At 33.3% G+C, this 27,998-nt stretch overlaps 2 protein-coding genes and 1 long non-coding RNA gene across 4 annotated transcripts; 1 reads left to right on the top strand and 2 right to left on the bottom strand.

The window, feature by feature from the left end:
• The first annotated feature begins 116 nt into the window (after window positions 1-116).
• On the top strand, window positions 117-27,820 carry LOC125055266 (serine/threonine-protein kinase BRSK2). 2 transcript variants are annotated; one of them, XM_047657655.1, is made up of 25 exons: window positions 117-393; window positions 2,752-2,896; window positions 6,067-6,161; window positions 7,170-7,255; window positions 7,900-8,040; window positions 8,567-8,717; window positions 14,928-15,044; window positions 15,242-15,340; window positions 15,552-15,751; window positions 16,162-16,297; window positions 17,027-17,100; window positions 17,434-17,492; window positions 17,818-17,883; window positions 18,223-18,294; window positions 19,305-19,403; window positions 20,081-20,161; window positions 20,323-20,433; window positions 20,866-21,035; window positions 21,825-21,929; window positions 22,605-22,686; window positions 23,192-23,323; window positions 24,063-24,178; window positions 25,001-25,060; window positions 26,297-26,378; window positions 26,998-27,820. In XM_047657655.1, the coding sequence occupies exons 2-25, from the start codon at window positions 2,812-2,814 to the stop codon at window positions 27,150-27,152; spliced, it is 2,574 nt and encodes an 857-aa protein (XP_047513611.1). In that variant the 5' UTR covers window positions 117-393; window positions 2,752-2,811; the 3' UTR covers window positions 27,153-27,820. The 2 variants fall into 2 exon arrangements, with proteins under 2 accessions (XP_047513611.1, XP_047513610.1); XM_047657654.1 differs by having other exon boundaries at window positions 26,294-26,378.
• Window positions 3,131-4,352, bottom strand: LOC125055267. The gene is made up of 3 exons (XR_007117839.1): window positions 4,234-4,352; window positions 3,829-3,965; window positions 3,131-3,248 (listed from the first exon to the last, which is right to left on the bottom strand). It is a non-coding gene; the product is annotated as an uncharacterized LOC125055267 (long non-coding RNA).
• LOC125055265 (kinesin-like protein KIF23) lies at window positions 10,095-14,432 on the bottom strand. Its single transcript, XM_047657653.1, has 2 exons — window positions 11,647-14,432; window positions 10,095-11,191 (listed from the first exon to the last, which is right to left on the bottom strand). The coding sequence occupies exons 1-2, from the start codon at window positions 14,209-14,211 to the stop codon at window positions 11,168-11,170; spliced, it is 2,589 nt and encodes an 862-aa protein (XP_047513609.1). The 5' UTR covers window positions 14,212-14,432; the 3' UTR covers window positions 10,095-11,167.
• Window positions 27,821-27,998: the final 178 nt, after the last annotated feature.

The following is a 27,998-nucleotide window of genomic DNA, read 5'->3' as shown; positions in this document are numbered from 1 at the left end:
AGGCGAAGTAAAAATGTAAATTATTATAATAGAATATAAAAATAAATTTCACCCCTTGTTTTATTTAGTACGTAAAACGGAACGCAAAACCACCCCTCGAAAGTGATTCAACCCTCCGACTAGCCCCGATGTTTGCCGATCAAAACCGAGCGCCCCGCTTGCGAAATACCACCAAAAACAATTTTTACACCACCACAATTATGTAATTAGTCAAAATAAAATATTTTTTACAATTTTACCAAGTTAGTTAGGTGTAAAAATATTCAAAATCAAAGTTTCGCCATGTAAATCTATTTTTGTGTTCAAAAACGTGATGAGAGGAATATTGATTTTTTAGTGACTGACGTTGTATGCGGAACCTGTGTTTAGTGTTGTTTTAGTGTTTCTTTTAAGGTAATGTATACATTCCATTACTTCCCACTTATTTTGTTCATAGAAATATATAACGTTTTATATTATACGAAACCAGAGACGAAACATTTGTGTCCTAAAATAAATTGAAATATCGAATTTATTTATTCACGAATCTATGATCGAATGTTAATCGCATAATATTTAATAAATTAAATTCGACCTCTTTTTATTTAACGACGTTTTTTAATATTAACAATGACCACATTGTTCACTGCTTATTTCTTATAAGCGCTTGTAATTAAGTAAATTGTACAATAAAATGTCAATATAATAAAAAAATAACTATACAGATACAAAAAGAGATTTTTCAAATAATAGATTTGCTAAGAGATGTTAGCAAAAATATGAGATACTTGCTATCTAAATATAAATGATAAATATATATTAATTAATTTACAAGAATATGGTCATAGAATAACACTACGTTGTTATTGGCATATGAAAATACTTTTTGTCTTCTACGCAGTCGAACTCACAACCAGTGTGTCTGATATACGCGGGTTATTTATAAGAAGTTAAATCGATCGATCGGTACCAAAAAGGCACAAAATTAATAAAGCATGTGGCTTTACAAATTAAATTCATAAAATATTAGAAAGTATTTAAAGTTCGTTCGAAAATTATTTAACTGAAATAAACGCCCTTTAAAAAAATTTCTCTCAATTATATCTGCAGTCGCCTTTAATTTTCTACACAAGATCAGATTGCGGTACAAATATTCTTTTGGGATTATGCCAATCGTTTATTTATTTAAAGTGACCCAATACGATAAGTCAATCGGCAGCAACGTCTATGATTACGTATTCAGGAAAAGATTTTATCGCCGATTTGAATCCTGAACTTAATAATTGAAGTAATCTGTGTAACCACTTGTGGTATGATTGTAGTTAATGTGATATACGAAAAGCTGATACATAAATAGCTTTTATTTTAAATTGATATATACAATAGGCGTAATGGTACGATTAAGTCGGGAATTAGCGCTATGAGTACGTTTGTCAAAACCGTATTCGTTGTGTCATAAATATGTATATTGTATATATTAGATTTTAAATTAATGATTCGATTTGGCTAATTTATTTACATGATTTAAATTAAAATTCTACTTTCGTAATAAAGATCTTTTAACTGATATGTTTTCGTAATACATTTTTTAACTTTAATGATACTTTAACGCTTAGAAATATATCAAAATTAATTAAATTAACGAGCTATGCCATCACTGACAAGTTTATTTATAGTATCGACAATCTAAAATATATGTATTCCTATCTATTTTAAGTCCTTTTCTCTAAATAAATACAATATCTTGTTACCCTTTATTAGCACACAAATATACAGAATTTACAATAGTCTTAACCTACATAGTAATAATAATAATAAAATGATAAATATAAAAAAAACTAATTTATTTAGTTTTGTCCCTGTGGCTTTGCTTTTAAAGCTGGCAGCATTTCCTTGCTGTATTGCGATACTTATTTGTTGAAATCGAGGAAAGCACCAGCTCTGAGATCACCGGTCCTCCGATCTCCATGGTCAACTTAAAACAGTCTGACGATAACAAAATGTTAGCTTTATGTCCCGGCAAGTAAATGAAGTTCTTAGATAATACAAATTAGATTTGCTTGTTCGTGAAGTATTTATTGGTGTATAGCTTATACAAATGAATGTGTTACATAGTGGGTACGATAAGCGTCAACTAGGAATATCAACAAGCAAGTTTCTTTTATAGAAGACGAAGGGTAAATAGTATTTGTTCAAGAAAGTTATGTTCGGCCTCCTGTGGCTTCCATATTACAATTTCTGGGCCTAGTAAAAGCAAACCAAACAATAAAAAATAGGTCAAGAATACTTCAGGTAATTTAAAACTGCTTTCACGCTAAGGTACAAATTCTTTTTAGCATATAAATTTTCTTGATTTTTCGCCGTCTTTCATATTACATATTTCAGAATGTAACTGAAATATCATATGATTTAAATGATATTGAGTAGGTACAACATGAATAATGATTATCAATTGTTACCAAAAAATTACCAGGCTTATTATTATTGATTAATATTTTTTATTCAAAATATTTGAAGCGTATGACAGACACGAGTTGTGACGTTTGTGTAGTCAGTTTGCTAAGAAGTTTATTGCAGGCGCTAGAATTAATTATCGTTGCTGAAAACAATATTATATTAACTATATTTACAACCCATTAATTTCTATAGTTAATATGAAAAAAAAATTAACTACAGAAATTAATCAAATTAATGAAATTAATTTATTTGCGCCTGTTTTCTTTAGGTAAAGGGTTCAACCGACTTATTAAAAATAACTTGTGTGTTTTCCAGATATAATGACCGTCCAAGCAGGATTGAGAGTCCACCAAGAGTCGACATGACGCTGTAAACATGGAAGGGGGCACCACGGCCACGGAGGCCTATCAGTATGTGGGGCCTTTTCGCCTCGAAAAGACCCTGGGCAAGGGGCAAACTGGTATGGTCTTATTGTCTTGTCTTACGTTGGTTGGGACATACCAATACTGTTATTGTTTTTGATTCCCTTAAGATAACTTCGCATACATCTTACATATTCAAACATAGTGAGTAGTTTTCTGTAGATGAAAATATATGGGTATGGGGTAATATTTACAGTATTGACTATGTAAGTGTTTATGAATATCGTTGAGTAATTCATGAGTGGGGTATTTTCTATTGAAATTCGTTTGAATGTTACATATTTATTATCATTTCTAATACAAATTAAAATATGTCTCTGTATCGTTGAACTCGCCTTTTATTATCGCTTTCGTCTAGAACAACTTGAAAGAGGGGGTTTGTGAGTTGATCTGAAAAAGAAATGTTTAGTATAGAAGTTGCAAATTTAAAAATTCCTGAAGTCTTCAGGTCATGAGTTTATTGATGATTGTTCCCGTCGAATCGATCGGATACCTAAACCATGTAATTTTATTAAACCACAACTATGATGTTTAGAATTAATGCGTGTGTAGACAATATTTTTTTTTTTGCAATTCACAAATTGTTTATGTATAGCATTACCTAGTTATCTGTGGAGATTTTGACATAACAACATTATTTCAAAAGACATATATTCTTCGTCTTTGACGTTTGTTACTGTCTGGAGTTGGCAAAATAAATAATTCTCTTCAAAATATAGTATAATTTGCTCTCACAGTTAGTAATTAAATAATAGTAGTGTATAAAACATTTTGCTCCTTACACAATACGTAACAAACGTCAAAGAAAATATGGTTTTTGAAATAATGTTGTTATGTCATACAGAACTAAATTTCCACAGATATGTAGCTGTAACACAAATATAAAGTATGAAACAATGATGTCTATTTTTCATGATATTTTATTGTAAATATTATAATAAATTGTAATAATGAAGAAATTATTGCTTACTTATATGGATCCCATTTCCATCTATACGACTATCGCTCAATTGTGACAGAGTAACACTAGGCGGCACAGCTTCGATAGCGCCCAAATACTCTAAAGTTGGTTTTGCGAGTACCCTCGATATTAGGATCAAAATAATGCTGTAAAATTAATAATATATATATATATATATATATATATATAATAATATTCCTAAGCCCTTGATGGATTCCTAATATAAGTAATGGATGCCACAGGAGGCTGGTCATCAGTGAAACAGACTTTTACGGTTCAATAAAAAATATGCCCTGGATATCACATAGTTTGCTTGAAGTAAAGCTTTTTAACACACCGTTTTCTTAATACGATATACTATTATAGATATTTGGTGAATATAGAATTTAAATTGTTAATTCAAAGACAACTTACCACACTAAAGTCTTCATTTTGATTGTCGTTGATCTACTTAGTACTTACTGCCGAAGATGGTACTCACTTAACATGGAATTATATAGAGCTGTTAACGGAGTATAATTTTCCTAATCAACATTTGTAAAACCCATTGTTTTTGTGTAAGTTTTTTGAATTGTATTGAATTTAATTTACTAATAACAATTTTATTAGGTATCACGTTTGACCCGCATCACGCATGTCTTTTTCAATATCAGGATACATAAAATAGATGTAAAGTTGTCCTTTTTTAATGTCATGAAAAAAAATGAGTATATAAAATGATATTAGATAAAAAATGCATTAATTATATTTGAATTTGTGCGGCGCCACTAACACAATCTTCAGAAATCAAGAGTGCGACTGAAGGGAATATATCTAATATTCACCTTCTCCCTTTTTCTATAATGATATGTCAGCGCACTGAGTACAGTTCTAGTCCAAACTAAATTCACAAAATGCATTTAAGCAATGGGTATGTTTTAATGAAAATAGCTCGTTATAAATTTAGATAGAACAGTACAACCTTAATGCTTTGTTTACGTTAGACCCCTTTTGTTGCACTTGAGAGGTTTTTGTGCTAAAATAAAGTCAGACGCACTTAGCTGTAATTGGATTGTCTACATTGGCATATGGCCGTGACATAGTGTGACTGTGTCGTATATCAAAACAATTATACTATGTATACATTAATGCAACATTCTATTCAGGTGTATAAGGAAACATAAAAATAATGAAAGTATACACAATCAAATCAAAGTTTGCTTATTCGACACTTTAGGCTGTTCGAAACATCAAAGTGACAAACACACTGAATCGCGTGAAATATGCCAAAATAAAAATAGATTAAATGGTACGTACAGGAAATAAAGTTACAATTAGCGCTGGTGGTGTGTCTGTGTTTGCCATGTATTAAATTGAATTTCAACTGTCGGAAGTATGACCTACTTCTCGAAATTGAATTTTTCGTCTCGTCCTATTTCATGTTAACGGCAGGTTGCAATACAATCAGTATATCACATATACATGTACAATATTTATTAAACAATTCATAGTTGGAGTATACTATAGTAATATGATAATAATATATAAATGAACAAAAAAAATCATTATACCCATTTCATATTAACTTTGGTATTATTTGAATAATATAATAAATGAATCGTCATTTATATTATTATTATCTGGAGAACGCTCCAGAGTCCATTTATGTGTTTTAAAAAAATTTGGTAGCAAAAAAGACACACATTTAAACGTTTACAATTAAATATAAAATTATCGTTATAACAACTCTATATAGATACAAAGCTTTCTTAGAATAATGAAATGTGATGCGCCCATTACTTGAAAAACACATCGGTTGTTGTTTTGAAAACTTTTTCTTAAAACCAATAAAGATCATCTTCGTAAATATTTTTATCGCAAAGTTTTTGAACCGAGAAAATCACGCTTTGTATTAAATGAAAGGCACACAACGCACTTGCGAACCCTCTGGCAATGTATGTGTATCACATACATCAAATGAGCCTCGTACACATTTGCCACCTGTTCTATAAAAAAATGAAAATGCATGTCGATATTACAGTAAACACTTCATTAAGAACTGAGTTATATCTTATAAGGCACAAAACTGAATAAACCAATTGAAAGTCAGAAAAAGAAAAGAAACTTTAAATAGGCAAAATACTTATGTACGTTCTCTATAATATCAGTTAAATAACGAAGTATTCAGAAAGACACCAATTTTCATTTAAATGTACCAATAGATACAATATCTTTAAGAAACTATAATTTTGTTATTTTTGCTTTCAGGCCTCGTTAAGCTGGGTGTACATTGTGTAACTGGTAAAAAGGTGGCAATCAAAATTATCAACAGAGAAAAACTTAGCGAATCTGTGCTTATGAAGGTAAATATAATAATTTGAGTATAGATTAGTATTGTACGAGAAAATTCTTGTTAAGGAAAGCCAACAGAAGTGTCAACTGTTGGAAGTAAAAGAAGTCTTGTTCTGATTAAGAATCGAGTACTTCATATGACTTCAGTCAAATTAGGGATATACCTTATGACATACGGCAATGCACAATCTATATCAAAGGGATAACATTAAACCGAGTCCCATAGGGACTGGACGGGCTTGGGTATGGGATGCTACTTGTGTGGACACGTTAGCCCCGTCTCACCTCTCACGGACAAGCAAAAAGCTGACGGAAGAGCAGGCGGAAAGTAATAAACTGCTCAAATATAAGAGTCTTTCCTTCAACTTTGATTTTGTTCCCTTTAGAGTAGAGACTCTTGGGTCGTGGGGTTCAAGTGCACAGTCGCTATTTAAAGATTTAATAAGTTGAGTTGGCGCCTGGTAGATAGTACGGGTGATCCCAGAGCTGGTGCTTTCCTCGCTCAACGAATAAGTATCTCAATACAGATAGGAAATGCTGTCAGCGTTAAAGGTACACTGCCACAGGGACCAAACTTTTTAAATTTGTTTAAAATTTTATTTATCAATTTCTATTATTACTATGTAGGTTAAGAATATTGTTTTAATTAGTAATGTTCGATTCAATCTAGTATTTAAGATGTTTAATAACTATCATAATTAAAATCAAAGAAAAGTCTTACGAAGAATAAAAATATATAAAAAGTACAGTAATTAAGTCTGTCAGTCCGTAATTTCAGTAATTTGTCGTGGCCCAATTATATACGTGTTTAAATATAAAATGTTCGTAAAATATTTACACGATCCATCGAAAACGGTTTAGTATTTCGAGCGTATGATACAGGTAAATGTAACGTCTTGTTAACATATAACCTTCGAATAGTAATACCTATATTTAGGTAAGCAAAGTTTTCTTTTAAACAGTAAAGTTAGTATTTACATGAGAAGTGAAAGATATTAATTTCTAATGGTTTGTTACAGGTGGAACGCGAAATAGCCATAATGAAATTAATTGAGCATCCACACGTATTGGGGTTATCTGATGTTTACGAAAATAAGAAATATCTGTAAGTTTATTTTATTAATAAAAAAACGACGCTCTTGCAAGCCTTCTGGCAGTTTCAAGATGGGCGGGCAATATCAATGAACATCAAGTGAGCATTTTGCCTTTTTCTATAAAATAATAATACTTTAATCAAAGATATTCGGGAGAGTACATACATAATATACTCGGATATAAGAATATAGAAAACAAGGTTTAAAATGATACTAAAGCTAGAATTAAAATAAGCTGTATAAAAAATTTATCAAAAACCGTTTTTTTTATTTAATAGGTAGGAGGCAAACTGGCAGGAGGTTCATCTGATGTTAAGTGATATTGCCCGCCCATGGACACTCACGCGACTAGCGCACTAGCGAGCCTTCTGGCTCGCTAGTGCGTCGCCGGCCTTTTAAGAATTTTTAGTTTTTATTTATTTAATTCATTATCTAATCGCGCTATAAGTCAACTGGGCCTTAGTGTAAGATTTCAACATTTCTTTTATTAGTATTTTTTCTTCAAAGACTAGATTTATGACATTCAAACATGCCTCCAGGTTACGGAAGACAAATTTTGTATACGAGTAAACTTATAACCAACATCTTCTTCTTCATCTTCGGTGATAGAACGAAAGTATTCCACTAAGAGTGCTATTTTATTTTTTAATTTCAGGTATTTAGTTCTAGAACATGTTAGTGGGGGTGAACTGTTTGATTATTTAGTGAAGAAGGGCAGGCTAACCCCAAAAGAAGCGCGAAGATTTTTCCGACAAATAATATCTGCTTTGGATTTCTGTCACAGCCATTCTATATGGTAAGTATAGAAATAATAATATAGTTTAACAATTAAGTAGTACCAGCCATTTTACCGCGTATTTTTAAATGAGCAGTCAACGATTATGGAATAATTAGTAATTGGCACTCCATAGGAAAAGGGTTGTTACAGGAGTTTCATTGCCGAACACCCAATTTTAAGGAAGTTCTTTAAATATCCGTAGCGCTGTGAAAATGTTGGAATTACGTAGTTAAGTTAAAATTGAGATCGCTATTTAAATTACGTAAGCTTGCAGAATGAGCTATCACCTTTCATTTGAGAACCATGTGAAATATAGAAATATTCATGCTGCGATTGGTATGGCACCAAAAAACTAATGAAGTACCAATGGGGTATGAACCATCGTGGTGCACACTAGATAATCTAGGAAGTAGGTGACCGGACTGTACCTTCCGAATCCTTTATTTTCCTAGCGAGAATCGAACTTGGAACTAACTACGCAAGAAATGCTAAAGCAATTTCCACAAGTAAATATCTTGTTTATTTTTTTTTAATTATTTTATAGCCACCGAGATTTGAAACCAGAAAATCTGCTGTTGGACGAGCGGAATAACATTAAAATTGCTGACTTCGGGATGGCGTCGCTTCAGCCTGCTGGTTCTCTATTGGAGACGTCATGTGGAAGCCCGCATTATGCTTGCCCTGAAGTTATAAGGGTATGTAATGGAGTACCTACGCTAATTAAGCGTATCTAGACAAATTAGTGGCTACGCGGGGTTCTTGATTTCAAGCTCTTGCTTTTCTTCATGTTTCTCACCACAAACGACATGAGAAAAAGTATGTCATACGCCCAATTCATCGATGGGTCTTATAAAAATAATATAAATAGGATCTGCTATAAAACGGAAGTTGTACGTTAAAGGCCGCTTCACACATATCAGTAAAGCCACAGTTCCGTCAACGTGTCCGCTCAGTTCAGTATCAGTGATACAGTATTGCGTCAGTCATTCAATTCCCACATGTCAGTACGGAACTTCAGTGAAAACGTGTTCGTTGTCTAGTAACATGATTATGGCTCTGTTCAATACTACGGAGCTAGCAATGATAGCGCAGCATTAAGGAAAATATGAAAATGGGTGCATGAAGCGTAATTAAGAGAGACGGAAGGAAAATTCATCACATTATACAAAGAATTAGTTAAAGAAGAAAGAAAATATTTTCAAATGTCAGAGAGCTGCTTTAATATTCTTCTACAATAAACAAAATGTAAGAAATAAAACGCGGCGTCAGTGATCCGACAAAAAATATCGTTGTCAACAAATCCGTCCGTGATTGTCGGTGTCGGCACTGATACTGACTAGTGGGGATGCGTTCATAGACTTCATAGAGAATATATGAAAGAGTATTTCGCACTGTGCCGGTATTGTGGCTTCACTGATATGTGTGAATCGCCTTAAGTCTTTTTTAACTTTGGGTTCCAACCATGCCTCGGGACATAATTATAGTAAATATTTTTTAAGTTTGTAACAAATAAACTCAAAAAGTACTGGATCGAATTAAGTAGCCTAGGCTATATTAATATTTATTCTAAATATCTATATAAAATCAGCCGTATGGAGTAGCGACATGCCATTTCCATTACGATAAACATTCTTTGTAATATAATATGCTGAAATATGTACTTATAAACTATTTACGAGCAGTGTTGGCCTAGAGGCTTCGGCATGCGACTCTCATCCTTGAGGTCGTAGGTTCGATCCCCGGCTGTGCACCAATGGACTTACTTTCTATGTGCGCATTTAACATTCGCTCGAACGGTGAAGGTAAACATTGTGAGGTAACCGATATACCTTAGACCCAAAAAGTCGACGGCGTGCGTCAGGCACAGGAGTCTGATCACCTACTTGCCTATTAGATTAACAAATGATCATGAAACAGATATCTGAGGTCCAGACCTAAAAAGGTCGTAGCGCCACTGATTTATTTATTTTTTTAAACTATTGTACTATGCGACCAAATTAGACAAATTTTTGCTATGTTTTATACAGCTCAAGTTTTCGTTTTCAGGAGAGATTAAACAAAACACCACCATGTTACATTATATACATATATTTAAGGGAAAATGCAGCGTTCTACATTTGACAATAGTTCTAAAATAAAATCAAGAAATCTTAATGAAACAAATACAATGTTTTTAAATGAATCAAAATGGGAAAAATCTATCCCGAAGATGCTTTACATAATTTTTTATTGGAAAACTAGTTACACTAATGATTATAAAAAAAAATTAATTTCGAAATTACAATTAACTAAAAGTGCATTCTAAAGGACTCAACGGTTTTGTATTTAGTCTAATAATTAATTATAAGTGTTTATGAAATGCGGATTTCACACTAAACAGTTAGGCAAAACTTAAATAAGTTTGGGGCAATGGTAGATGACATACATAACGCAAACATTTTTAACATATTAATAGTATGCTGGCATGTTATGTTATGTTTATTGAGTCATATATATATAAAATGAATAAATCTAAAATATATTATTATATACCTTACCAAAATTAAACCTAATTAAGTACTACATTACAATTTTCTAAAAAAAATTAAGTTCAAAATATGGTGCATATTTGTGAAACTATTAGAGTTTAATATAAATAGGACCAATACTTACATAAAATAAAATGTTTAGCAAAATTTAAATCCTCCATTTAAAGATCGTTATACATAATTTGGATTATTGCATTGTGGGAAACTTCAAATAGCTATTGTATGTTTTGGATAAACAAAACAAATATCCTTCAATGGATACTTGTATATCTAACATTATGACAGGATTCATAATTCAGTTGAAAACATTTAGTAAAAATGAAAGTTTGATAGAAAAGTAGTATAAAGTTTGATAGATTTAAATAATATGGATCATTTAAAAAAATAAAATCTATCAATCAGACGGGAATATTATTTTTATATTCTGAATGTGAAATAGACTGGTCCTATTTTTATATTTATTGTGTTCCATTTTTGGGGATGTTTTGATTTCCTGAAAATGATGCTTATTTTGTCTAGCATATGTTTAAAACATATGTTTAAAAATACCAGAGCAATAATTTTCCACCAATCCAAACTGGGCCTGCATGGTGGATTGTACTTGCCCCATGGTGTTATTAATAGGCAGCAATACTTATGTCCTGTAATTTTGAATCAAGTCAGGAATTTTACCAATTAAATTTTTAGTACCCCAAACCCACCAAAACCGTGTTACAAGAACCTACTATATGATTATATTATCAAAAGAAATGGAAACAAGTTCATAAATATTATGTACCAAAAATACCAAAACTTAGGTTGAAACCATAACTCTTAGTGATATAAAGATTAATTTATCACATAATTTGTACTAAAAACAAATGTGTAAGGAACTGATGTCTTAATGAGCAAACAATATTAAGTGCTTTACAAAAATTTTCACACAGTAAAAAAAAAGTGTTAGTTCATAACTAAACATAAAAGACACACACAACTTCTGAAATATTCTCATTATTACTAAAATACTCAGATCTACAGTTGTTTTAAAAACATAAATTGTTAAAAAAAAATATTTAAGAATATTTCACAAGTTCAAAAAAACTTAATCATCATCTACCCTCTGTTTCTTCACTGTTGATGGTGTTGGTGGTGGTGAACAACCAGTGTCTCTTCTTTTACCTGAATGTCTTGCACATCCAGAAGTTCTGTTTGAAGATGGCTCTCTTTCGTTAGTTGGTGAAAACTGCTTAAGCATCTCAACATCATTAAATATCACCTGCGCCCCGCCACCACATGTTGGTACAATATCTCCTTTATACAATTTTGTTTCTAATTCACCGTCTGTATCTTGCTCTTGAGATATCAAGCAATATTTAGATGTCTTTGTGTTAGCAATGTCTTTAACATTAGTTAGTTTATTTACAAGCTTACTGTTCCCAATGCTTGGTTTCATTACTGTGCCCATGGGAACAAGTTTGTTTGGGGCATGTTCTACCCATCCTTTGCCATCTGCTGATAAAGACCTGCGGTGGCGCGGATTCGCGATGGCCACACCACGTCTGGAGCGTGATGTTTGAGAATCTTTTGATTGTGCAATGAATGGTGAGAGTAAATGGGCGGGAAGGGCCCGAGGTGTAGAACCAGGAGTAAAGTCCCTCACACTAGTTTGTGCCCCAGTATCTAAACGCTTTTCACCTTTTAAAGCATTTTCAATTATTCGAAGCCTATTTTCCTTTTCTTCATTGGCATTTTCCAACCGTTCTTTTTCTGATATAATTTCCTTAGCTTTTTCATGTTCTGCAGCCATTTTGTGCTGATATTTTCGTTCCAATAGCTTCTTTTGCTTTGCCTTGTCTAGCTTATTTTGGTTTAATAAAAGATCCTTTTCTTGCATCTCACGTTTTAAGGATGAAGAGTACTCAGTCATTTCTGTTAGTTTTTTTTGATAATTTATGACCTCATTTTCTGACCTTGTAAGGCGTTCTTCAAAAGCATGATTGCGACGTTTCTCTGTAGATAACTGAGCATTTAAAGATGCGTTTTCACTTCTCAGTTCTAGGACCTCTTTTTGAAGTTCAAGTAGGGCTGAACGGAATTTTTCGTCTTTGAGAGCTAAAGTTCTTCGTAGAGTTTCTCGACGATTAATACGCATTTCCAAGTGCGCCATTAATTCTTTAGTAATATGAGCTGCCTGGGAGCTATTCAACTCAAGACTAGGGAAGTCTGGGCCAAGACTATAAACAAGACCTAAGTCCAACTCCAGATCTTTAGCTTCAGGTTTTTCTAATTTATCACGAGCCATGTTAAATAATCTATTAGCTTTTCTCCGACCAGACATCAAACCAATAGAAGCTGCTATATCTGTTATTTGAGGCTTTGCTACTTCTACTTCTGCAGCCATTTCAGCAAATCGCATTACTTGAAGTGTTTCATCATAATCTTCCGCCCTAGGATTTGCACATACTACCATTCTAACCTGACCTTCTCCCTCAAAGAAGTTCTTAAATAAGTGAGTAATCCTTGACTCACGGTAAGGTACCTTATTTTTTGCAGAATTAAGTTGATTTTCTCTTAACACTTCTAAGCATGTTCTTAGAGTCATAAGAGATTTATTAATGTTACTGGCCTCTCGCAGCCTGTCTCCAGTGTTTTGTGTTCTGTTTGTCCGTTCACTGCCAGCAAGATCAACAAGACTCAGTTGACTAATTGTAATAAATTCTTTTTTTTGTATCACAGCTTCTCCAACCTCATCAACTGGTGCCTGCACCAGGCGTATAGTAAAAACTGAATGGCTACGACTAGATTCGGCATTTAGATTGGTGTGAGCCATACGTTTTCTTTTTAAGCCTAAATAAAAAGTTTCAAATGCTTCTTCTGCCGACTTAATCTCTACTTCTGTTACATTATGAACATACATTTTATGAGATGCATCTTCTCTAATCATTTTTGTAGACAGACTTTTGCTAGGTGGGCCCTCTTCGAGTAAATCAAAAACACTGTTGTTGTATATCTCAATGTAAGTGACGAAAACAGCATACTGATTGTCTTCAATAACACCATCTACCTTACTTATATCTGTATTAGACATAACTAAATCTGGATTAGAATTATTTTTTCGACCACTGCGAAACTTGTGTAATTCTTTCTGCCGTTCCAGCATAGCTTCAGCTTCTGTCTGAACATCAAACATATTCATTCTATCTGGCTTGAAGATATATTTATGTGCTTGCAAATCATTTATTGTTTTAAAAATAACATTCAAACATCTCGGAAGTATCCCACAGTTTTGAGTATCACCCGTCATGGTGAAAGTTTTACCGCTCCCAGTGACTCCGTAAGTAAATAAAAGTCCATTCTTACCTTTGATAAGGCCATCCACTAAAGGGTATGCTACTTTATCGAAGATTTCTTGTTGATTAGAATTGGGCGGGAATACTTCTTTAAAAGTGTATTTCATCGTTTTACTATTTTCATTTCGGTAGGCTAACGCTGTAGGGGGTGGCACCATAAGGATAGTTGTTGGGGAAAGTATATTGATACAGGAATTATCATTATCATTCTGCATCGGGCGTAAGCGGCAATAAACATGTACCGGGTCTCGATCTCCCTGGTATAAATTTTGTTTACTTCTACTTGGCGTTCGCATATCATTTAGTCGCGTTCTTGACTTAGCGGACTTCATTTTTAATGAAACACTATTTCACTTTCGTAAACTTATTTTCAACCGTTGAAAACGTTAAGAAAACTCAAAGCAACGGTCAACGGTGGTATGATTTCGTAAAAAACATGAATTAATTAAAGAGACTAACAACAATTTCATGGAAGTTATGTGTTTCTCTTTTTAACATTGGGTATTCCAAATCCTTTTCTTCTACTTGTCTCTGTCTATAACAGAATCTTGTCAGTGCACGTGTATTTCCATTAAGTCGGTTAATAGTTGTGACAGTTGACAAAGTCATAAAATGTTAAAAGATCACTGTGAAAAATTCGAAACATCGTAGACTAAAAATTAAAATAGACAACTTTCGCTAATATCTATGAATACAATCTACTGGAATATTATTTCTTATAATTAATTGTTGTGCTGCGCATATGTTGTAAGTATATGTATGAAAAACAAATTGTAAAAAAATGTGGACGCGACATAGATAGAGAATCATAATTATAAAATCACTGTTATAGTTTAGAAACAAACTAAAAAATATTGCCTATAAATTACTCATTGGATGTCATTGTCAAGCAACGATTGATGGATTTTTCATTTCGATTTATATCTTGCTCTGTGGATTTCTCGTTACCGGACTTTATTTGATATACTTTTACTTAAGCGGGGATTTTAAAGATTTTGGTATAATATTCTGGGAAATCCTAGAAATTAAATATGAAAATACCTTACAGGGAGAAAAATATGACGGCAGACGGGCTGATGTTTGGTCTTGCGGTGTTATATTATATGCGCTACTTGTTGGGGCATTACCGTTTGACGACGATAACTTGAGACAACTTCTTGAAAAAGTAAGTTTTCCAAGCTATCTTTTACCAACACCAAAACTCTTGAATATAAGATTTATTGAGTAATTTTTTGAGTAAATAAGTTTATTAATTTGGGAAGCTTTTCCTTCTTCATGTTGCTCTCAACTATTCATGTTGTATGAGTCTTTACATATCGAACAGATGTTTAAATCTAAAATTCAAATCAATAATAATTACAGGTGAAGCGTGGAGTGTTTCATGTGCCACATTTTGTGCCTCCTGATTGCCAGCAGTTATTACGAGGAATGATTGAAGTCAATCCTGAAAAAAGAATGACAGTATGTATGATACATAATAATAATAATAATAATATAAACTTAGTTCCAACTGACTTAGAGTAGATTTCTATAGGCTCTTAACTATTTGATTTGTTAATTTCCTGTTATATCTGTTTGGATTTCATATGGTATTATATAGAGATTTATTATGGTTTTAGACAAAATGTTTATGTTAGTGTACAATTGGTGATTATGTGTATTATTTTTTCAGTTAGCAGAAATAACAAGACATCCATGGGTGACAGCTGGAGGCCGTGGAGAGTTAGAACAAGAGTTGCCGATGATGGAGGTGGTTCAGACAAGAGTCTTACCATCAGCCGATGCAATAGATCCTGATGTACTACAGGCTATATGTAGTCTGGGGTGCTTTAAGCATAGGGAAAAGCTGATACAGGATTTATTAAGTGCACAGTATGTTAATAATTTCTTTCCTAGATTTAACATATATACTTATTTTAGACCTAGTATCGAGGAATAGAGGAACATAATAGTTATATGTAATTTGCAAAAAGCATTGTAAGCAAGTAAATTAGCTATTATATGTATGGTATAGGGAACAATTTCTTCATATTGTCTGAAATAAGTATTTAGTACTTTTACATTATCTTTGTATATATATAATTCTACTGTATGTATGTATGTCACTGAACTGTTAAATGGCTGGACCAATTTGAATGATTTTATTGTGTGCGTTTGGGTGGCGCCCTGGATGGTTAAGAGTAACAAATCACCCTGGCAGATGTCGTCGACGTCTGTCGGGTCCGTTAGTTTAAAATAAAAACGTTTTGTTTCAAAACACATAATTTTTTCTATTATTCTAGCCACAATACAGAGAAAGTGATATACTTCCTTCTGCTGGAGCGTAAAAGGCGTCGGCCTGCTAGAGACGATGAGCCCAGGCCACCTGCTTTAGCTGCGCCCACTGATCCTCCACGGAAACGACTTGATACCTGTCGGGTGAGTTATTTTTATTGGTGATACAAGAAGTAAACATCTGGTTAAACTTGGTAGATGTAGCCGGAACAATTATTATGCAAATACTTTAAAAACATGAAATATATTGAGTTATTATTATTTTCGTTTAGTGTGTGTGGACTCCCGGAAACTCATCCCCTATCCCCATCTCTCTGAATCATGGCAGCGTTATAACATTTTACCCCAGGAAGGTACCCGCACTGCTGGTGCTGGAGAATCCGTACCTGAGTGCATCTAAGCTGTCTCGCGTCCGGTAGTCTTCCACGGTCCGCTTCACGAGACCCTTTTTTTTTTCGAACTGGCGAACTGTGGAATCGACTTCCGGTGGTGGTCTTCCCTGGGAGATACGACCTCCAAGAAAGAGTGTAATCCTCTCATAAAGGACGGCAACGCACCCACGAAATTGGGTGTGCATGGTCTGCGATGACTGTCCTTTTTTAACTTCTGTAGGCTCATTTGCCATATCCAATAAGAAAATGCATAAAATTATCCAATATTTTTAATGTTTATAAGTCATTTGTTGGAAACATCATTTATATTTTTATAAAAATTAATAGTTTTTAAGACTATGACACATATGAATTATTTGTCTGTTGTTCGCAAATTAGATTGCCCAATTTAATTTGCGACTGTGTTATAAAATATAATGTCAGATTATATATCATAGGTTATGTTTGGACAAGAAATGAAAAAGTATTAAATTTATTTCAGGTGAATGGCCAATCAGCACATTTTGGTCAAATAAGTGAAGGGTCACCTATTACCCCAAGGCGATCTCAATTCAGGTATGACTTAATAAAAAAATATCATTTAGGACATTTATGCTAGATGCAGATTTAAATTAAAATTCAAAAATCATTTAATCATATAGGTAACACACTGTACACTTATGATCGTCAAAAAAAAAAGAAATTTATATGAAATACGTCTAACAAGCAAGTAAGATTAATTAAAAAAATTATTTTCAAAGATAAAGAAGAATTGGTGAGGAAAACGTCTTGCCTAAGACTCAAAAAGTTGACAGCGTGTATCAGGCACAGGAGTCTGACCTACTTGAATATTCGATTGACAAATTAAATTAAAACAAATACAGAAATAATTATATTTTTGAATATTAGGTCTTCCAGTAGACGCGGTGAAGGCAGAAGTTCTCCCCAGCTCTCAGCGAGTCCTCCTGGTGAGACTTATTATCACATATTGTTATTTTATCTCGAATTTACTGATGTAATGTGCGACTTCTCTGAGGTCGTAGGTTCGAAACCCGGCACAACCGATTGCGAGGAAATATGCCCTAGACCCAAAAAGTGTACTCCGCCTACCTGCCTATTAGAAAAAAAACATACGATTACGAAAATTTATAGAGAAATCTGGGGCCCTAGAATTAAAAGGTTGTAATAAAAAAAAATATGGCAAAAGCTTTAAAAATCTTCGAAAATAAATTAAAAAACCAAGGTACATTTAATTAATTAAAATTATATTGATAATGGAATTTATTTTTATAGCTGGTCACACTCCGCACCGGGTCTCTTCCCTGGGAGGAACCCCGGCTACTCCTGGTTCACCTTTAGGTAAATAAACTCACTTTCAAAGTAGATATAATACTAAAATGTAACTAAAATTGAATAATACTTAATAATTTTTGTATTTATATTTTTTCACAAATTTCTCGGTAACTAAGTGATATTTATCTATTTCGTAATACAGCTAAGATAAATTATATATAACAAAAACATACTAAAGATATAACTAAAGATGGAAAATATACGAAAAGATCGATTCAAGGAAAAAAGTAAGAAAATATATATATATTTAACTAATTAATACATAATTCGGCTGTGTTGTGTGATGGTGAGCTATTTAGGTAATTCTTGGATGTGAATAAGATATATTACATTTATAAATTGCAGCATCACCATCAGTTCGTGAACATCATCATCAAAGAGCGAACTCTACTGGACCTACCATTAGCTTAAATATTAGTAAGTATTACGCCCAAATATTGTATGGAAATTGAACTTAATATATTACATTTTATTTTGAAACACCAGTAGCAGCACCTTCGGTGATCATGAGATTTTAATTAAGGTCGTGAGAATATTATTATGAATAGTGAAAATTGCTTATCAAAAATGTTTTTTACGTCTTCGCGAAGTTTACCCCCGCTTTAATGTATTATTAACGCTATCTATTTTTTTAAATAATTACAAATATTGACAAAAACCCGTAAATTAAAATCACACCACACATGTGATATAACGATATTTTATTTTAAATGTATAACTAGACTGCTATACTATTATTATTGAAAAAAAAACTTATTTTGATGAAAGATCCCTCTTTCAAATTCTTCGCGATAGCAAAATAAACACTGCTTATCCAGAACTTGATATATTCGATAATGATCAATTTAAAACAAAGCTTTGTTAAGTGCCTATCTGATCCGCTAATCCGCTGTTTGCTAGTAATTTTTTGTAACATTTATGATTACCATAAGTGTCATACATTTTAGAAAAGACAGCTTTTAAGCTTTTTTTATACTGTAGATTCACATTAAATCAAATCTAAATCATTCATTCATATAGCTAACATAATGTACGCTTATAAACGTCAAAAAAAAGAAATACATATTAAATGCTTCTAATTTTACAATTACTGGCTGTTCCCAAATCAAGGGCGTAGAACGGAAGAGAAGAACTGGCAATAAACTCTCCGCCACTCTTTTTAATCGCCAAGTTTTTTGTTTTACACAACGTTTGTAAGGAGCTGCAACCATTACACCATGTTCCATCCATTCCAGGACATCTTAAGTAATAAATAATAATAAAATAAATTAAATACAATGATTTGTCCTTTATCACCAGGAGGCATGGTGAAGTAGGAGCACGCACTTATATTCTCTTGAACTTTAATAAATAAATAGTATTTTTTTGAAAGATCTCAGATTGAAATTGACCTCGATAGATGGATGCAATGATTCGTTTACTTTTAGGTGGTGAACCAGGCGAAGCGGTGATAATAATAAACGAATCCCCAATGGTCGGGTCCTCAGTGGCCGTTCGACCTCATAGTCCTTCGCATTCGCATAGAGGTGAGAGATAATAAATATATATATTTACTTCAGATATATGTATTTTCTTTTGTTAATTTAGGTAAAAGTCTGATAATATGAAAAGTAAGTTAACCAATATAATATAGATAATATGGGAAAGACGAAATAAACGATAAAACCATCAGGAAAACATTAGTTTAAATATTGACAACATTTTTGACATAAACATAAAATAATAATTTTTTATTACGTAATCCTACAGCTATCATAAATTAATATAACAAAAAACAATAACTAACGTTAAAATATATAATTAAAAGCAGTCCCTTAAGGCAAGATTCCGAAGATACTGGCAGCGTTCCCCTTTGAATAGCTAGACTGATTCTTAACATAAATATGTTAAATAACATTATGTATAAAAAATTAATAGATACTACATATTTTTTGTCCACACACGTGGGTCCCCAATGGATCCAAATAGCTCGACGTTAGAGAAAGATGGCAAGATATATTTAGATATTATATTAGATAATTAGTGTATCAGGAAATAATTTAAAAATAAACAAACACATTTTTTGTAACCAAAAAACTCTTAACTATGGTAGAAAATTTATCAAAATTTTCTTTCTAATTTTTTATGACAAAATAAATAATTGTTTTTCAATAATTGTAATTGTTTAATTGTACTAATATTTAAATCTAATATATTTTTCCAGTACGTGAGAGGTCTTCCCTCCCCGGGCCTACGACGCAGTCGCCTGCGCAAACGCTATTCCCAAATTTAGGCACTATAGCAGGTACTTAATCAAATTGGTATTTTTTTTTAATTACCATTTTTATACAGATCTGTATACCCACTGAAGGTCTAATGAAGCCGGCTTATTCCGATATTAATCTTATTAAACTTGTTTGGGCATATAAACTACTTTATATGCTCTTATGCCCCGTGCCCCAACAGTTCCAGGTGGGGCATCTTCATCGGGCGCGGCGGCTCCTTGGCGAGCGAGATTAGCCACAATCAAGAACTCCTTCCTTGGATCACCTCGGTTTCATAGGAGGAAAATGCAGAGTGAGTAGCAGAAAACAGATCTTTAAGAAGAAAATCACATTGAATTGAACACCAGTTCTTGTTGTAGTCGGTTAATAAAAAATAAAAAACTTTTAGACTGACTTTGACACTGTGTATTAGAGATATTTTTTTACTATTTATAAAAGATCTTAGGTTTTTGGAAGATCACACACTAAGGAGCTATGCCCAAATATACAAAAAAAAAATAACTTGTCAAATTTATAATTTTTCAAAGTATTTTACCTATGATAATCATAAAAAATCATGAAAAATATGTGAATGCGTTCGTGGGCGTATTTGGAACAAACACGTATCGAAATACTTTCGAGCTGTTAAAAACTTAATACTCGAAAAGAACTATTTTTATCACTTCAAAATAGCTGAAAATTCTTTAAATGATCCACGTTATCATGAAGAATTTTTTGCTTCCAGCGTCTTCAGAAGAAGTCCACCTCACACCGGAGAGCTCCCCGGAGCTGACCAAGCGTTCCTGGTTCGGATCTCTTCTCCTATCGGCGGATAAAGAAGAGACGTTCACTGCTCTGGTTAAAGGGAAACCGCTCGCTACCGTCAAGGCTGATCTAATACACGCTTTTTTGAGTGTATGTATGAGTTGTTATGCCTTTTTAAGGATATTTTTGATCCCTTATATTTTATGTATTTAGCATACAAGAGATTAGTATGTTTAAGAATGTATCATATTATTTACATTAACAAAAATAAAAATAAAAACTGGATATAATTTGTTTTTGACAATAATTAAAAAAGGGCGTGTGTACAAAGTACACAATATGTCAGAAGTGAAACTTCTTTGGCCAACAAATTTTTAAGTCTTGTTCATATTTATACAAAGCTAAAACTTTAGATTTCCGAGATTTAGGGGGAGGGAAAAAGGAAGATATGTTTCGAATTTAATGACTTTAATTTTCATTAAAATATTAAAAGCGTCGAAAATTAATACAAATAATAACTTTAATTCTTCGATAATAAAAACACGTGGCATTTTATTTTACAATTCGTCAATTGAGATTTCAATAAATTATTTTGCATAAAATATAAAATACTAATATTTCATAAATTCTTTTTACGACACTTTAAAAATAGAATCGTCCTTCTCACTCTCTCTCAATCGGTCTCTATCGTTCCCTCCCTCCTTTCTTCGACAAAAACGCTGCACGTCTTCGTGACGTATCCGTAAAAAAATTACCCTCATGCGCGCCCAAAGAAGTTTTACTTCAAAAAGAGACAACTATTTCCTAAGACATTCCTGTCAAACCCAACTTTGACATACAGAAGTCAAACTTAGCCTTAAATGTCAATTCTGAATATTACTCAAGAACTTCCGACTTTTGCATTATAATAGCTCTTCAAAAGTAGTTTTTTTATTACAGATAGCGGAATTATCACATAGTGTGCTAAGTCCGATGTCATTCCGCGTGGAATACAAACGGGGTTCCAACGCACCCGCCATGTTCCAGAGACATGTGAGATTCCAGGTGAGTGTAGCTTTTAACGTGGAATAAGTCAATCCTTCTTCATTCCTGAAATTATTCTACATTTTTACTTTTGACGGGAAAACTGTATCGAGCTTTGTTGAGTTGGGAATGGCAAAGGGGTTGTTGCAAAAGGTATTTTTAAATAATTATACGTTAAAAATTAAGCAAGTAATTTTAATGTTAAAATATTTTTCAACCGAATACTTAGGACAGTTATTTTGACGTGATAACGTCTTTAAAATCGTTTTAGTCGGGTGACATGTTCAGAAACTTGTGTCACACCAAAACCTCACGAGCGCGATCGCAGGTATAACGAGAGAGAGACGGACCGATCTCCCGTCTCATCTCGAGCGCTGCCAGTCATTCCGTGAATGTATGAAGAAAAATGTATATCATAGTCGAATAAGTAAACTTGTCATTTTACACCCGAAATTTATCATCAAAAGTGTGAATAAAACGATAGATGTAATTTAAAATTTGAAAAAATTGTTATCTTCATTAATTCCTTACTTCCCAAAAACTTATATCACCAATAAGACGTTATCACGTAAACATCTCGGTCGTAAACCTACTTTACAAACAACCAATATTTTTTATAGAAAAATTCTAACTACCCTCACGACTGTTATATGACTTGGTTGTATTTAAACTACCGCCATTTAAACAAAATTTCAGGTGGATATATCAACAATAACCAAAGCGCCGGGTGAGAACGGGAAAGAATATTTATATGCCATCACTTTTACACTACTCTCTGGTGAGTATATGTCTTAAGTCTCAGTTTTTTAATATATTCAATTAACAACAATTAGATTCGATAAATATGTTGTTGTTAAGTATGATGTTTTATCAAACTTAATTTAATATCTTTACTACCAATTCTTAAAAGGCCGGCAACCCACTCGCGAGCCCTCTGGCTATGAGTGTCCACTTAACATCAGATGAGCCTCCTGTCGGTTTGCAGTGTTCTCTAAATGATTTAATATTTTTATTTAATATAATTCAATATAAATAACTGTTTTGTATAATCTCAATTTTTCTCTGAAAGCCCAGAGATTTCTTTTTCGAAAAAAGTATTTTGAATTTTTATTATAGTTAAGTATTTATTTTATTAAGTATTTTTATTTTCAAAAAAAACACTTTCACAATTTATTATTTGTGCAAGGAAAGTAGATCCAATCTCCGGTTTTTAAAGTCGGTTAACAAATGACTCTTACCCCATTGGCATAAGATGCACGAGATGCTCATGAGCATGGTTTCAGGTAACATCCGCCGCTTCCGGCGAGTGTGCGAAGTGGTCCAGGCGGCGGTGTGCCGGGCCCCCGGGGCCTCCAGGGCTCCGGCCCTTCATCCGCCCTCGCCTAGGGCTTCGAGGCGGAATATTCAGCCGCTCAGTAAGTAACTAATGTGTCTTCTACTACGTATAATTCTGGTGAATAAAAACTTCACGGTGTCAACCTCCTTTATAAACTTTATATTAATTGGGCATGACATTTAATTTATGAATAAGGGTAAGAGCAGTGTTGGCCTAGTGGCTTCAGCGTGCGACTCTCATACCTGAGATCGTAGGTTCGATCCCAGGCTGTACACAAATGGACTTTCTTTCTATGTCGATTCTGAATATTACGCAAGAATTCTTAACATTCACTAGAACGGTGAAGAAAAACATTGCGAGGTAACCGGCTCTTCTTAGACCCAAAAAGTCAAGGGTTTGTGTCAGGCACAGGAGGCTGATCACCTACTTGTCTATTAAATTAACTAATAATCATAAAACAGATATAGAAATCTGAGGACAAGACCTAAAAAGATTGTAGCGCCACTTATTTATTATTTTATTTTAAAAGTATAATTAGTTGCAGTTAATCAATGACTTATCCAACTTGAATATTGCGGTAGGTAATTGTAGTTTATTATTTCGGGCCTAACTTCGTGATTTTAATGGTTAAAACACGATATCAAACTTGTGAGGTAGAAACAGTGTTTGATCTGATGACGTAGCATTACGACACATCGTCATCAGCCAATCAGAGCTTGAAACGTCACAGAAAGCACTCTGATATTCCAATACTTTTCCCATTCTTTTGTTTTTATTAAATACTCTACTTTGTAACTCTGTAATTATTGAAATTTTAGATGCGAACGAAATCCCGGATAGTCCAGAGACTCCGCAAAATCAAGAAGACAGCGATTGTTCGGTGTTCGACTCTCACACGCCCGGCAGTCAGACTTCCATTGAGAGGTTCGACCAGGTGAGGAAGAATTGTGCTTAAAACTTGCGGCCTATTATTGAAGTGAAACTTCTTTAGGCGCATGAGGGTAAATTTTTTAAAAAACGTCACGAAGATGTGCAGCGTTTTTGTCGAAGAAAAGGGAGAGAGCGATTGAGAGAGTGAGAAGGGCGTATTACCTTATCGAAATTCTATTTTTAAAATTTAGTAAAGATAATTTATGCAATATGTATTAGTATTTTATGTAAAATAATTTATTGAAATCTCAAATGACGAATTGTAAATTAAAATGCCACGTGTTTTTATTATCGAAGAAATAAATTAAAAAAGTTAATGACAATTAAATTCCTTAAATGTCTTCTGTTTTCCCTCCCTCTAAGTCTCGGAAATCTAAAGTTTTAGATTTGTATAACTATGAACAAGAGTTAAAAATTTGTTTGCCAAAGAAGTTTGTAAGCATGCACTTTTTTTTGACTGGATATACCTAGATTTCCAGGTTACATTGTTGCTTAGCTGATTGTATATTATAATGCCACTGCATTAACTGCAAAAGATAAAAATATCACAGCATCACCTTATGGCTGGAAGTATTCCACTCTCTGGCATTGAGAGTGTTTATGGGCGGTGACTCAAGATTTTTTCTATTACAAAAAAAAATATTGCCATTTGAACTATAAACTATTTGAACGGATTTACCGTTCAAATAAATCAATATGGCGAGGTTTTTTTATTAATTAGCCAGGCTTAGAACAGTTCAATTGATGCACATCACACTGGCTAAGGTTTGAAAGGCGCACGCTGAGGGCAACGAAATACTCAATAATATATCTTAAATATTTTCAGAATGGCACTCATACGTTAGGTTCAAACTCGTCTGTCGCGAGTGGATCCAGTGGATATAAGGTTAGTAAATTTCATACCACTAATTTTTAATAAATTTAAGCGTAATAATTTAAAAAAAAATGTGACACTAGGGAACTGCCGTGGTAAAGCTATTGCATAGCATTGTTTATCAACTTATGAAATTATAATTATTTATTTATGCCGTATTTTTTTTATTTGATATTAATTCAATCTACCACTCTACCAGACTCAGACTAACACGCCTATATAGTCTGTCTCACTCTAACGCGTACTGGCTGTACTGGCCGCGCTTACGCTACGTCATCGATCTCGTCAGAAAAATGTGAATGCGCAGTATGTATTCTGTCCCACTCTAACGCAACTGTGCTACGTCACCGATCACTCAAGACCTATGTGAGACGCAATATGCGTTCTGTCGTGCTCTAACGCGTATTGGCCTCACCTATGTTACTTCATCGTGTGTTAGGTTTTTATTTTGGTTAGGGTATTACTTGATACGCAAAAAGATTTTATCGCGAATTTAGTCCGAATTCCAAAGAGGTATTGGTATTTAAAAAAAATTGTAAGTAAAACAAAAAAGATGTTGTTATTATTTTCTGGATTTAACCTCCATCTGCCCTATCAATAAGCTTCGGGTTAACACTAAACAAGTTAACAATTTTAGTTTCAGTGCCCTTTTATGCAATTCAGTAGAATCCGGGTTCGATTCCCGTAATTATTAAATAAAGAATTAACTTGTAATAATAGTCGCAACCAGTGTTTACCAACGTGGGGCCCATGCCAGGGGTGTTGATTGTTAATGGCTTTAAATTAATTTCGTAAATAGTTATTTTAGTTTTCCTTTGTTTTGAAAATTTACTTACTGTTCGTTAACAATTTCGTAGTGATTTCTTTTTAAACCTATAATTTTTTCAGTGAACTATAATATATTATTATTATATAGGCGGGAGGACTTTGTCTAGCTGTATCAATTTAGTTTTTTTTTCTTTGAAATGTTAAGTATTAATTGTCGTTTGCCTTATGTTAAATTTAATTTTCTTTTTGTATTAAAATGTACTTGTGTTTTCTGTTTCGTATATTTTGTTTATCAATGTAATCTGTTTTAGCTTTGTATATTATCTAAGTGTTTTTTTACAATATGTTAGCTAGCTAGATAGCTGTAAGATTACTAATAAATAAATATTTCTCGTCCAATCGCCACGACCGACTTCTTTTACTTTCTTTTCGTTTCGCAAACCGCATTAATTTGGCATAATAATGGTTTGAATATAGCAGGGCGTGCGTTGTCGGCGTGCTGTAGAGCCGGCGTCAGCTTCGCTTGACCACGAGATTATGAGTTGCGGAAGAGACTTGCCCGGTGAGTCTTTGCACGCTCTTAGCGTTGTAGCACTTATTTTTAACTTTTTAGTTATGTCGAAATTCGATACATTTAAGACGCTTCGATTCTGTATCTTACCCAAATAGCACTCTGCTATTTTTAACAGTGATATCAAATTCGCTTTAGCATTCTAGTAGCAACTTGTTATTTTCAAATTCATTTGTATTACCTATCAACCATTGTTAGCACGCCGAACTTTTCTCGTAAAATTATATTTCATTCTTATAAACTTATTTTAAGTGCTAATCACTTAAAATAATAATTTTGTAATTTTAAGTATTTTAAATAATTTAATTTAATTTAGAATATTATATGACATTTAGTGGCTTCAGCGAACGACTCTCATCCCTGAGGTCGTAGGTTCAAACCCCGGCTGTGCACCAATGCACTTGCTTTCTATGTGCGCATTTAACATTCGCTCAAACTTTGAAGAAAACCAGCTTGCCATAAATCCAAAACGTCGACGGCGTATGTCAGGCACAGGAGGCTGATCAGCTACTTACCTATTAGATCGACAAATGATTATGAAAAAGATACAGAAATCTGAGGGCCAGACCTAAAAAGGTTGTAGCGCCACTGATTTATTTTTGCACTTCAGGTACACATACAAAGAGGTCATCATCCGAGTGTAGGGAGTCCACTTCGTCTCCTCGCCGGGGACTCGAATCCCGGGACTCGTCTATAAAAGACGAGCTACGCCGCAACAATTCACTACGCGAACGTCGCGACGTCACACCCACGTCACTGGCGTGAGGTCATCAATTTGTGCGCAGCCGTTTTCGTCGTTTTTGTCGACGTATTGTTTTGTGCGATTGGCATTTTTAATTTGTTTTAAAATTTAATTGGTTAAAATTGTCGTTGGTTTAGTGTACACATTTAAATGAATTTTAATGGTATAAACGTGTATTTGATTATTTACAAAATTTGACGTTTCCAGGGCTTTACTATATACCAAATAGTCGTTAGCAAGAGGAAATGTCTATGTAAATAATTTCGCGTTTGATTTTATAATTTTATTCGTGATTTACATACTATATATATACATATGAATGTTTTCTTTACTTTGCTTAGGATTTTAAAAATGTCAATCGTTTATTTGTGGCAAGAAAAAAAACCCTGTCGATATAATACTTTTAACCAAATTAATTTAAAACTAATCACGAAGATTTATATCGACAGTTGTGAAGAAACGGACGCTTCTAACTGTACGCTCATTTTTGACAATGTCACTGTCAGATCGACGACTGCCATCCTTCAGAATGACATCTGACAGTTTGACTTTAGGCTAAATAGCTGTAAGTAGCAAGCTTTATATGTTACAAAATTGAAACCGGCCATTCACTAACGCTATCCAGTACTGATTATTTAGCTAAGGCCCGACGCCATGACATCCAATTATTAGTAAAGTTAATATTAATAATATTAATAATAAATTTAATTAAAAATACCATCATTTCTATTGCACATATATCACTACTTCCTCGACACCCGGCCGTCAACTGTCAGAATTGTCGGGTGTCCTTACTAAAATTGGAAAGCGCGGCGTCTGATATATCGCTGTATTTTTGCAAAATCCCTTTACTGCCTATATGTATAAAT

The sequence above is a fragment of the Pieris napi genome, chromosome 13 (genome assembly GCF_905475465.1).
Source record: "Pieris napi chromosome 13, ilPieNapi1.2, whole genome shotgun sequence".
NCBI lineage: Eukaryota > Metazoa > Arthropoda > Insecta > Lepidoptera > Pieridae > Pieris > Pieris napi.
The sequence above is the reverse complement of the archived record's forward strand: the minus strand, read 5'-3'. Positions and strand labels throughout refer to the sequence as shown.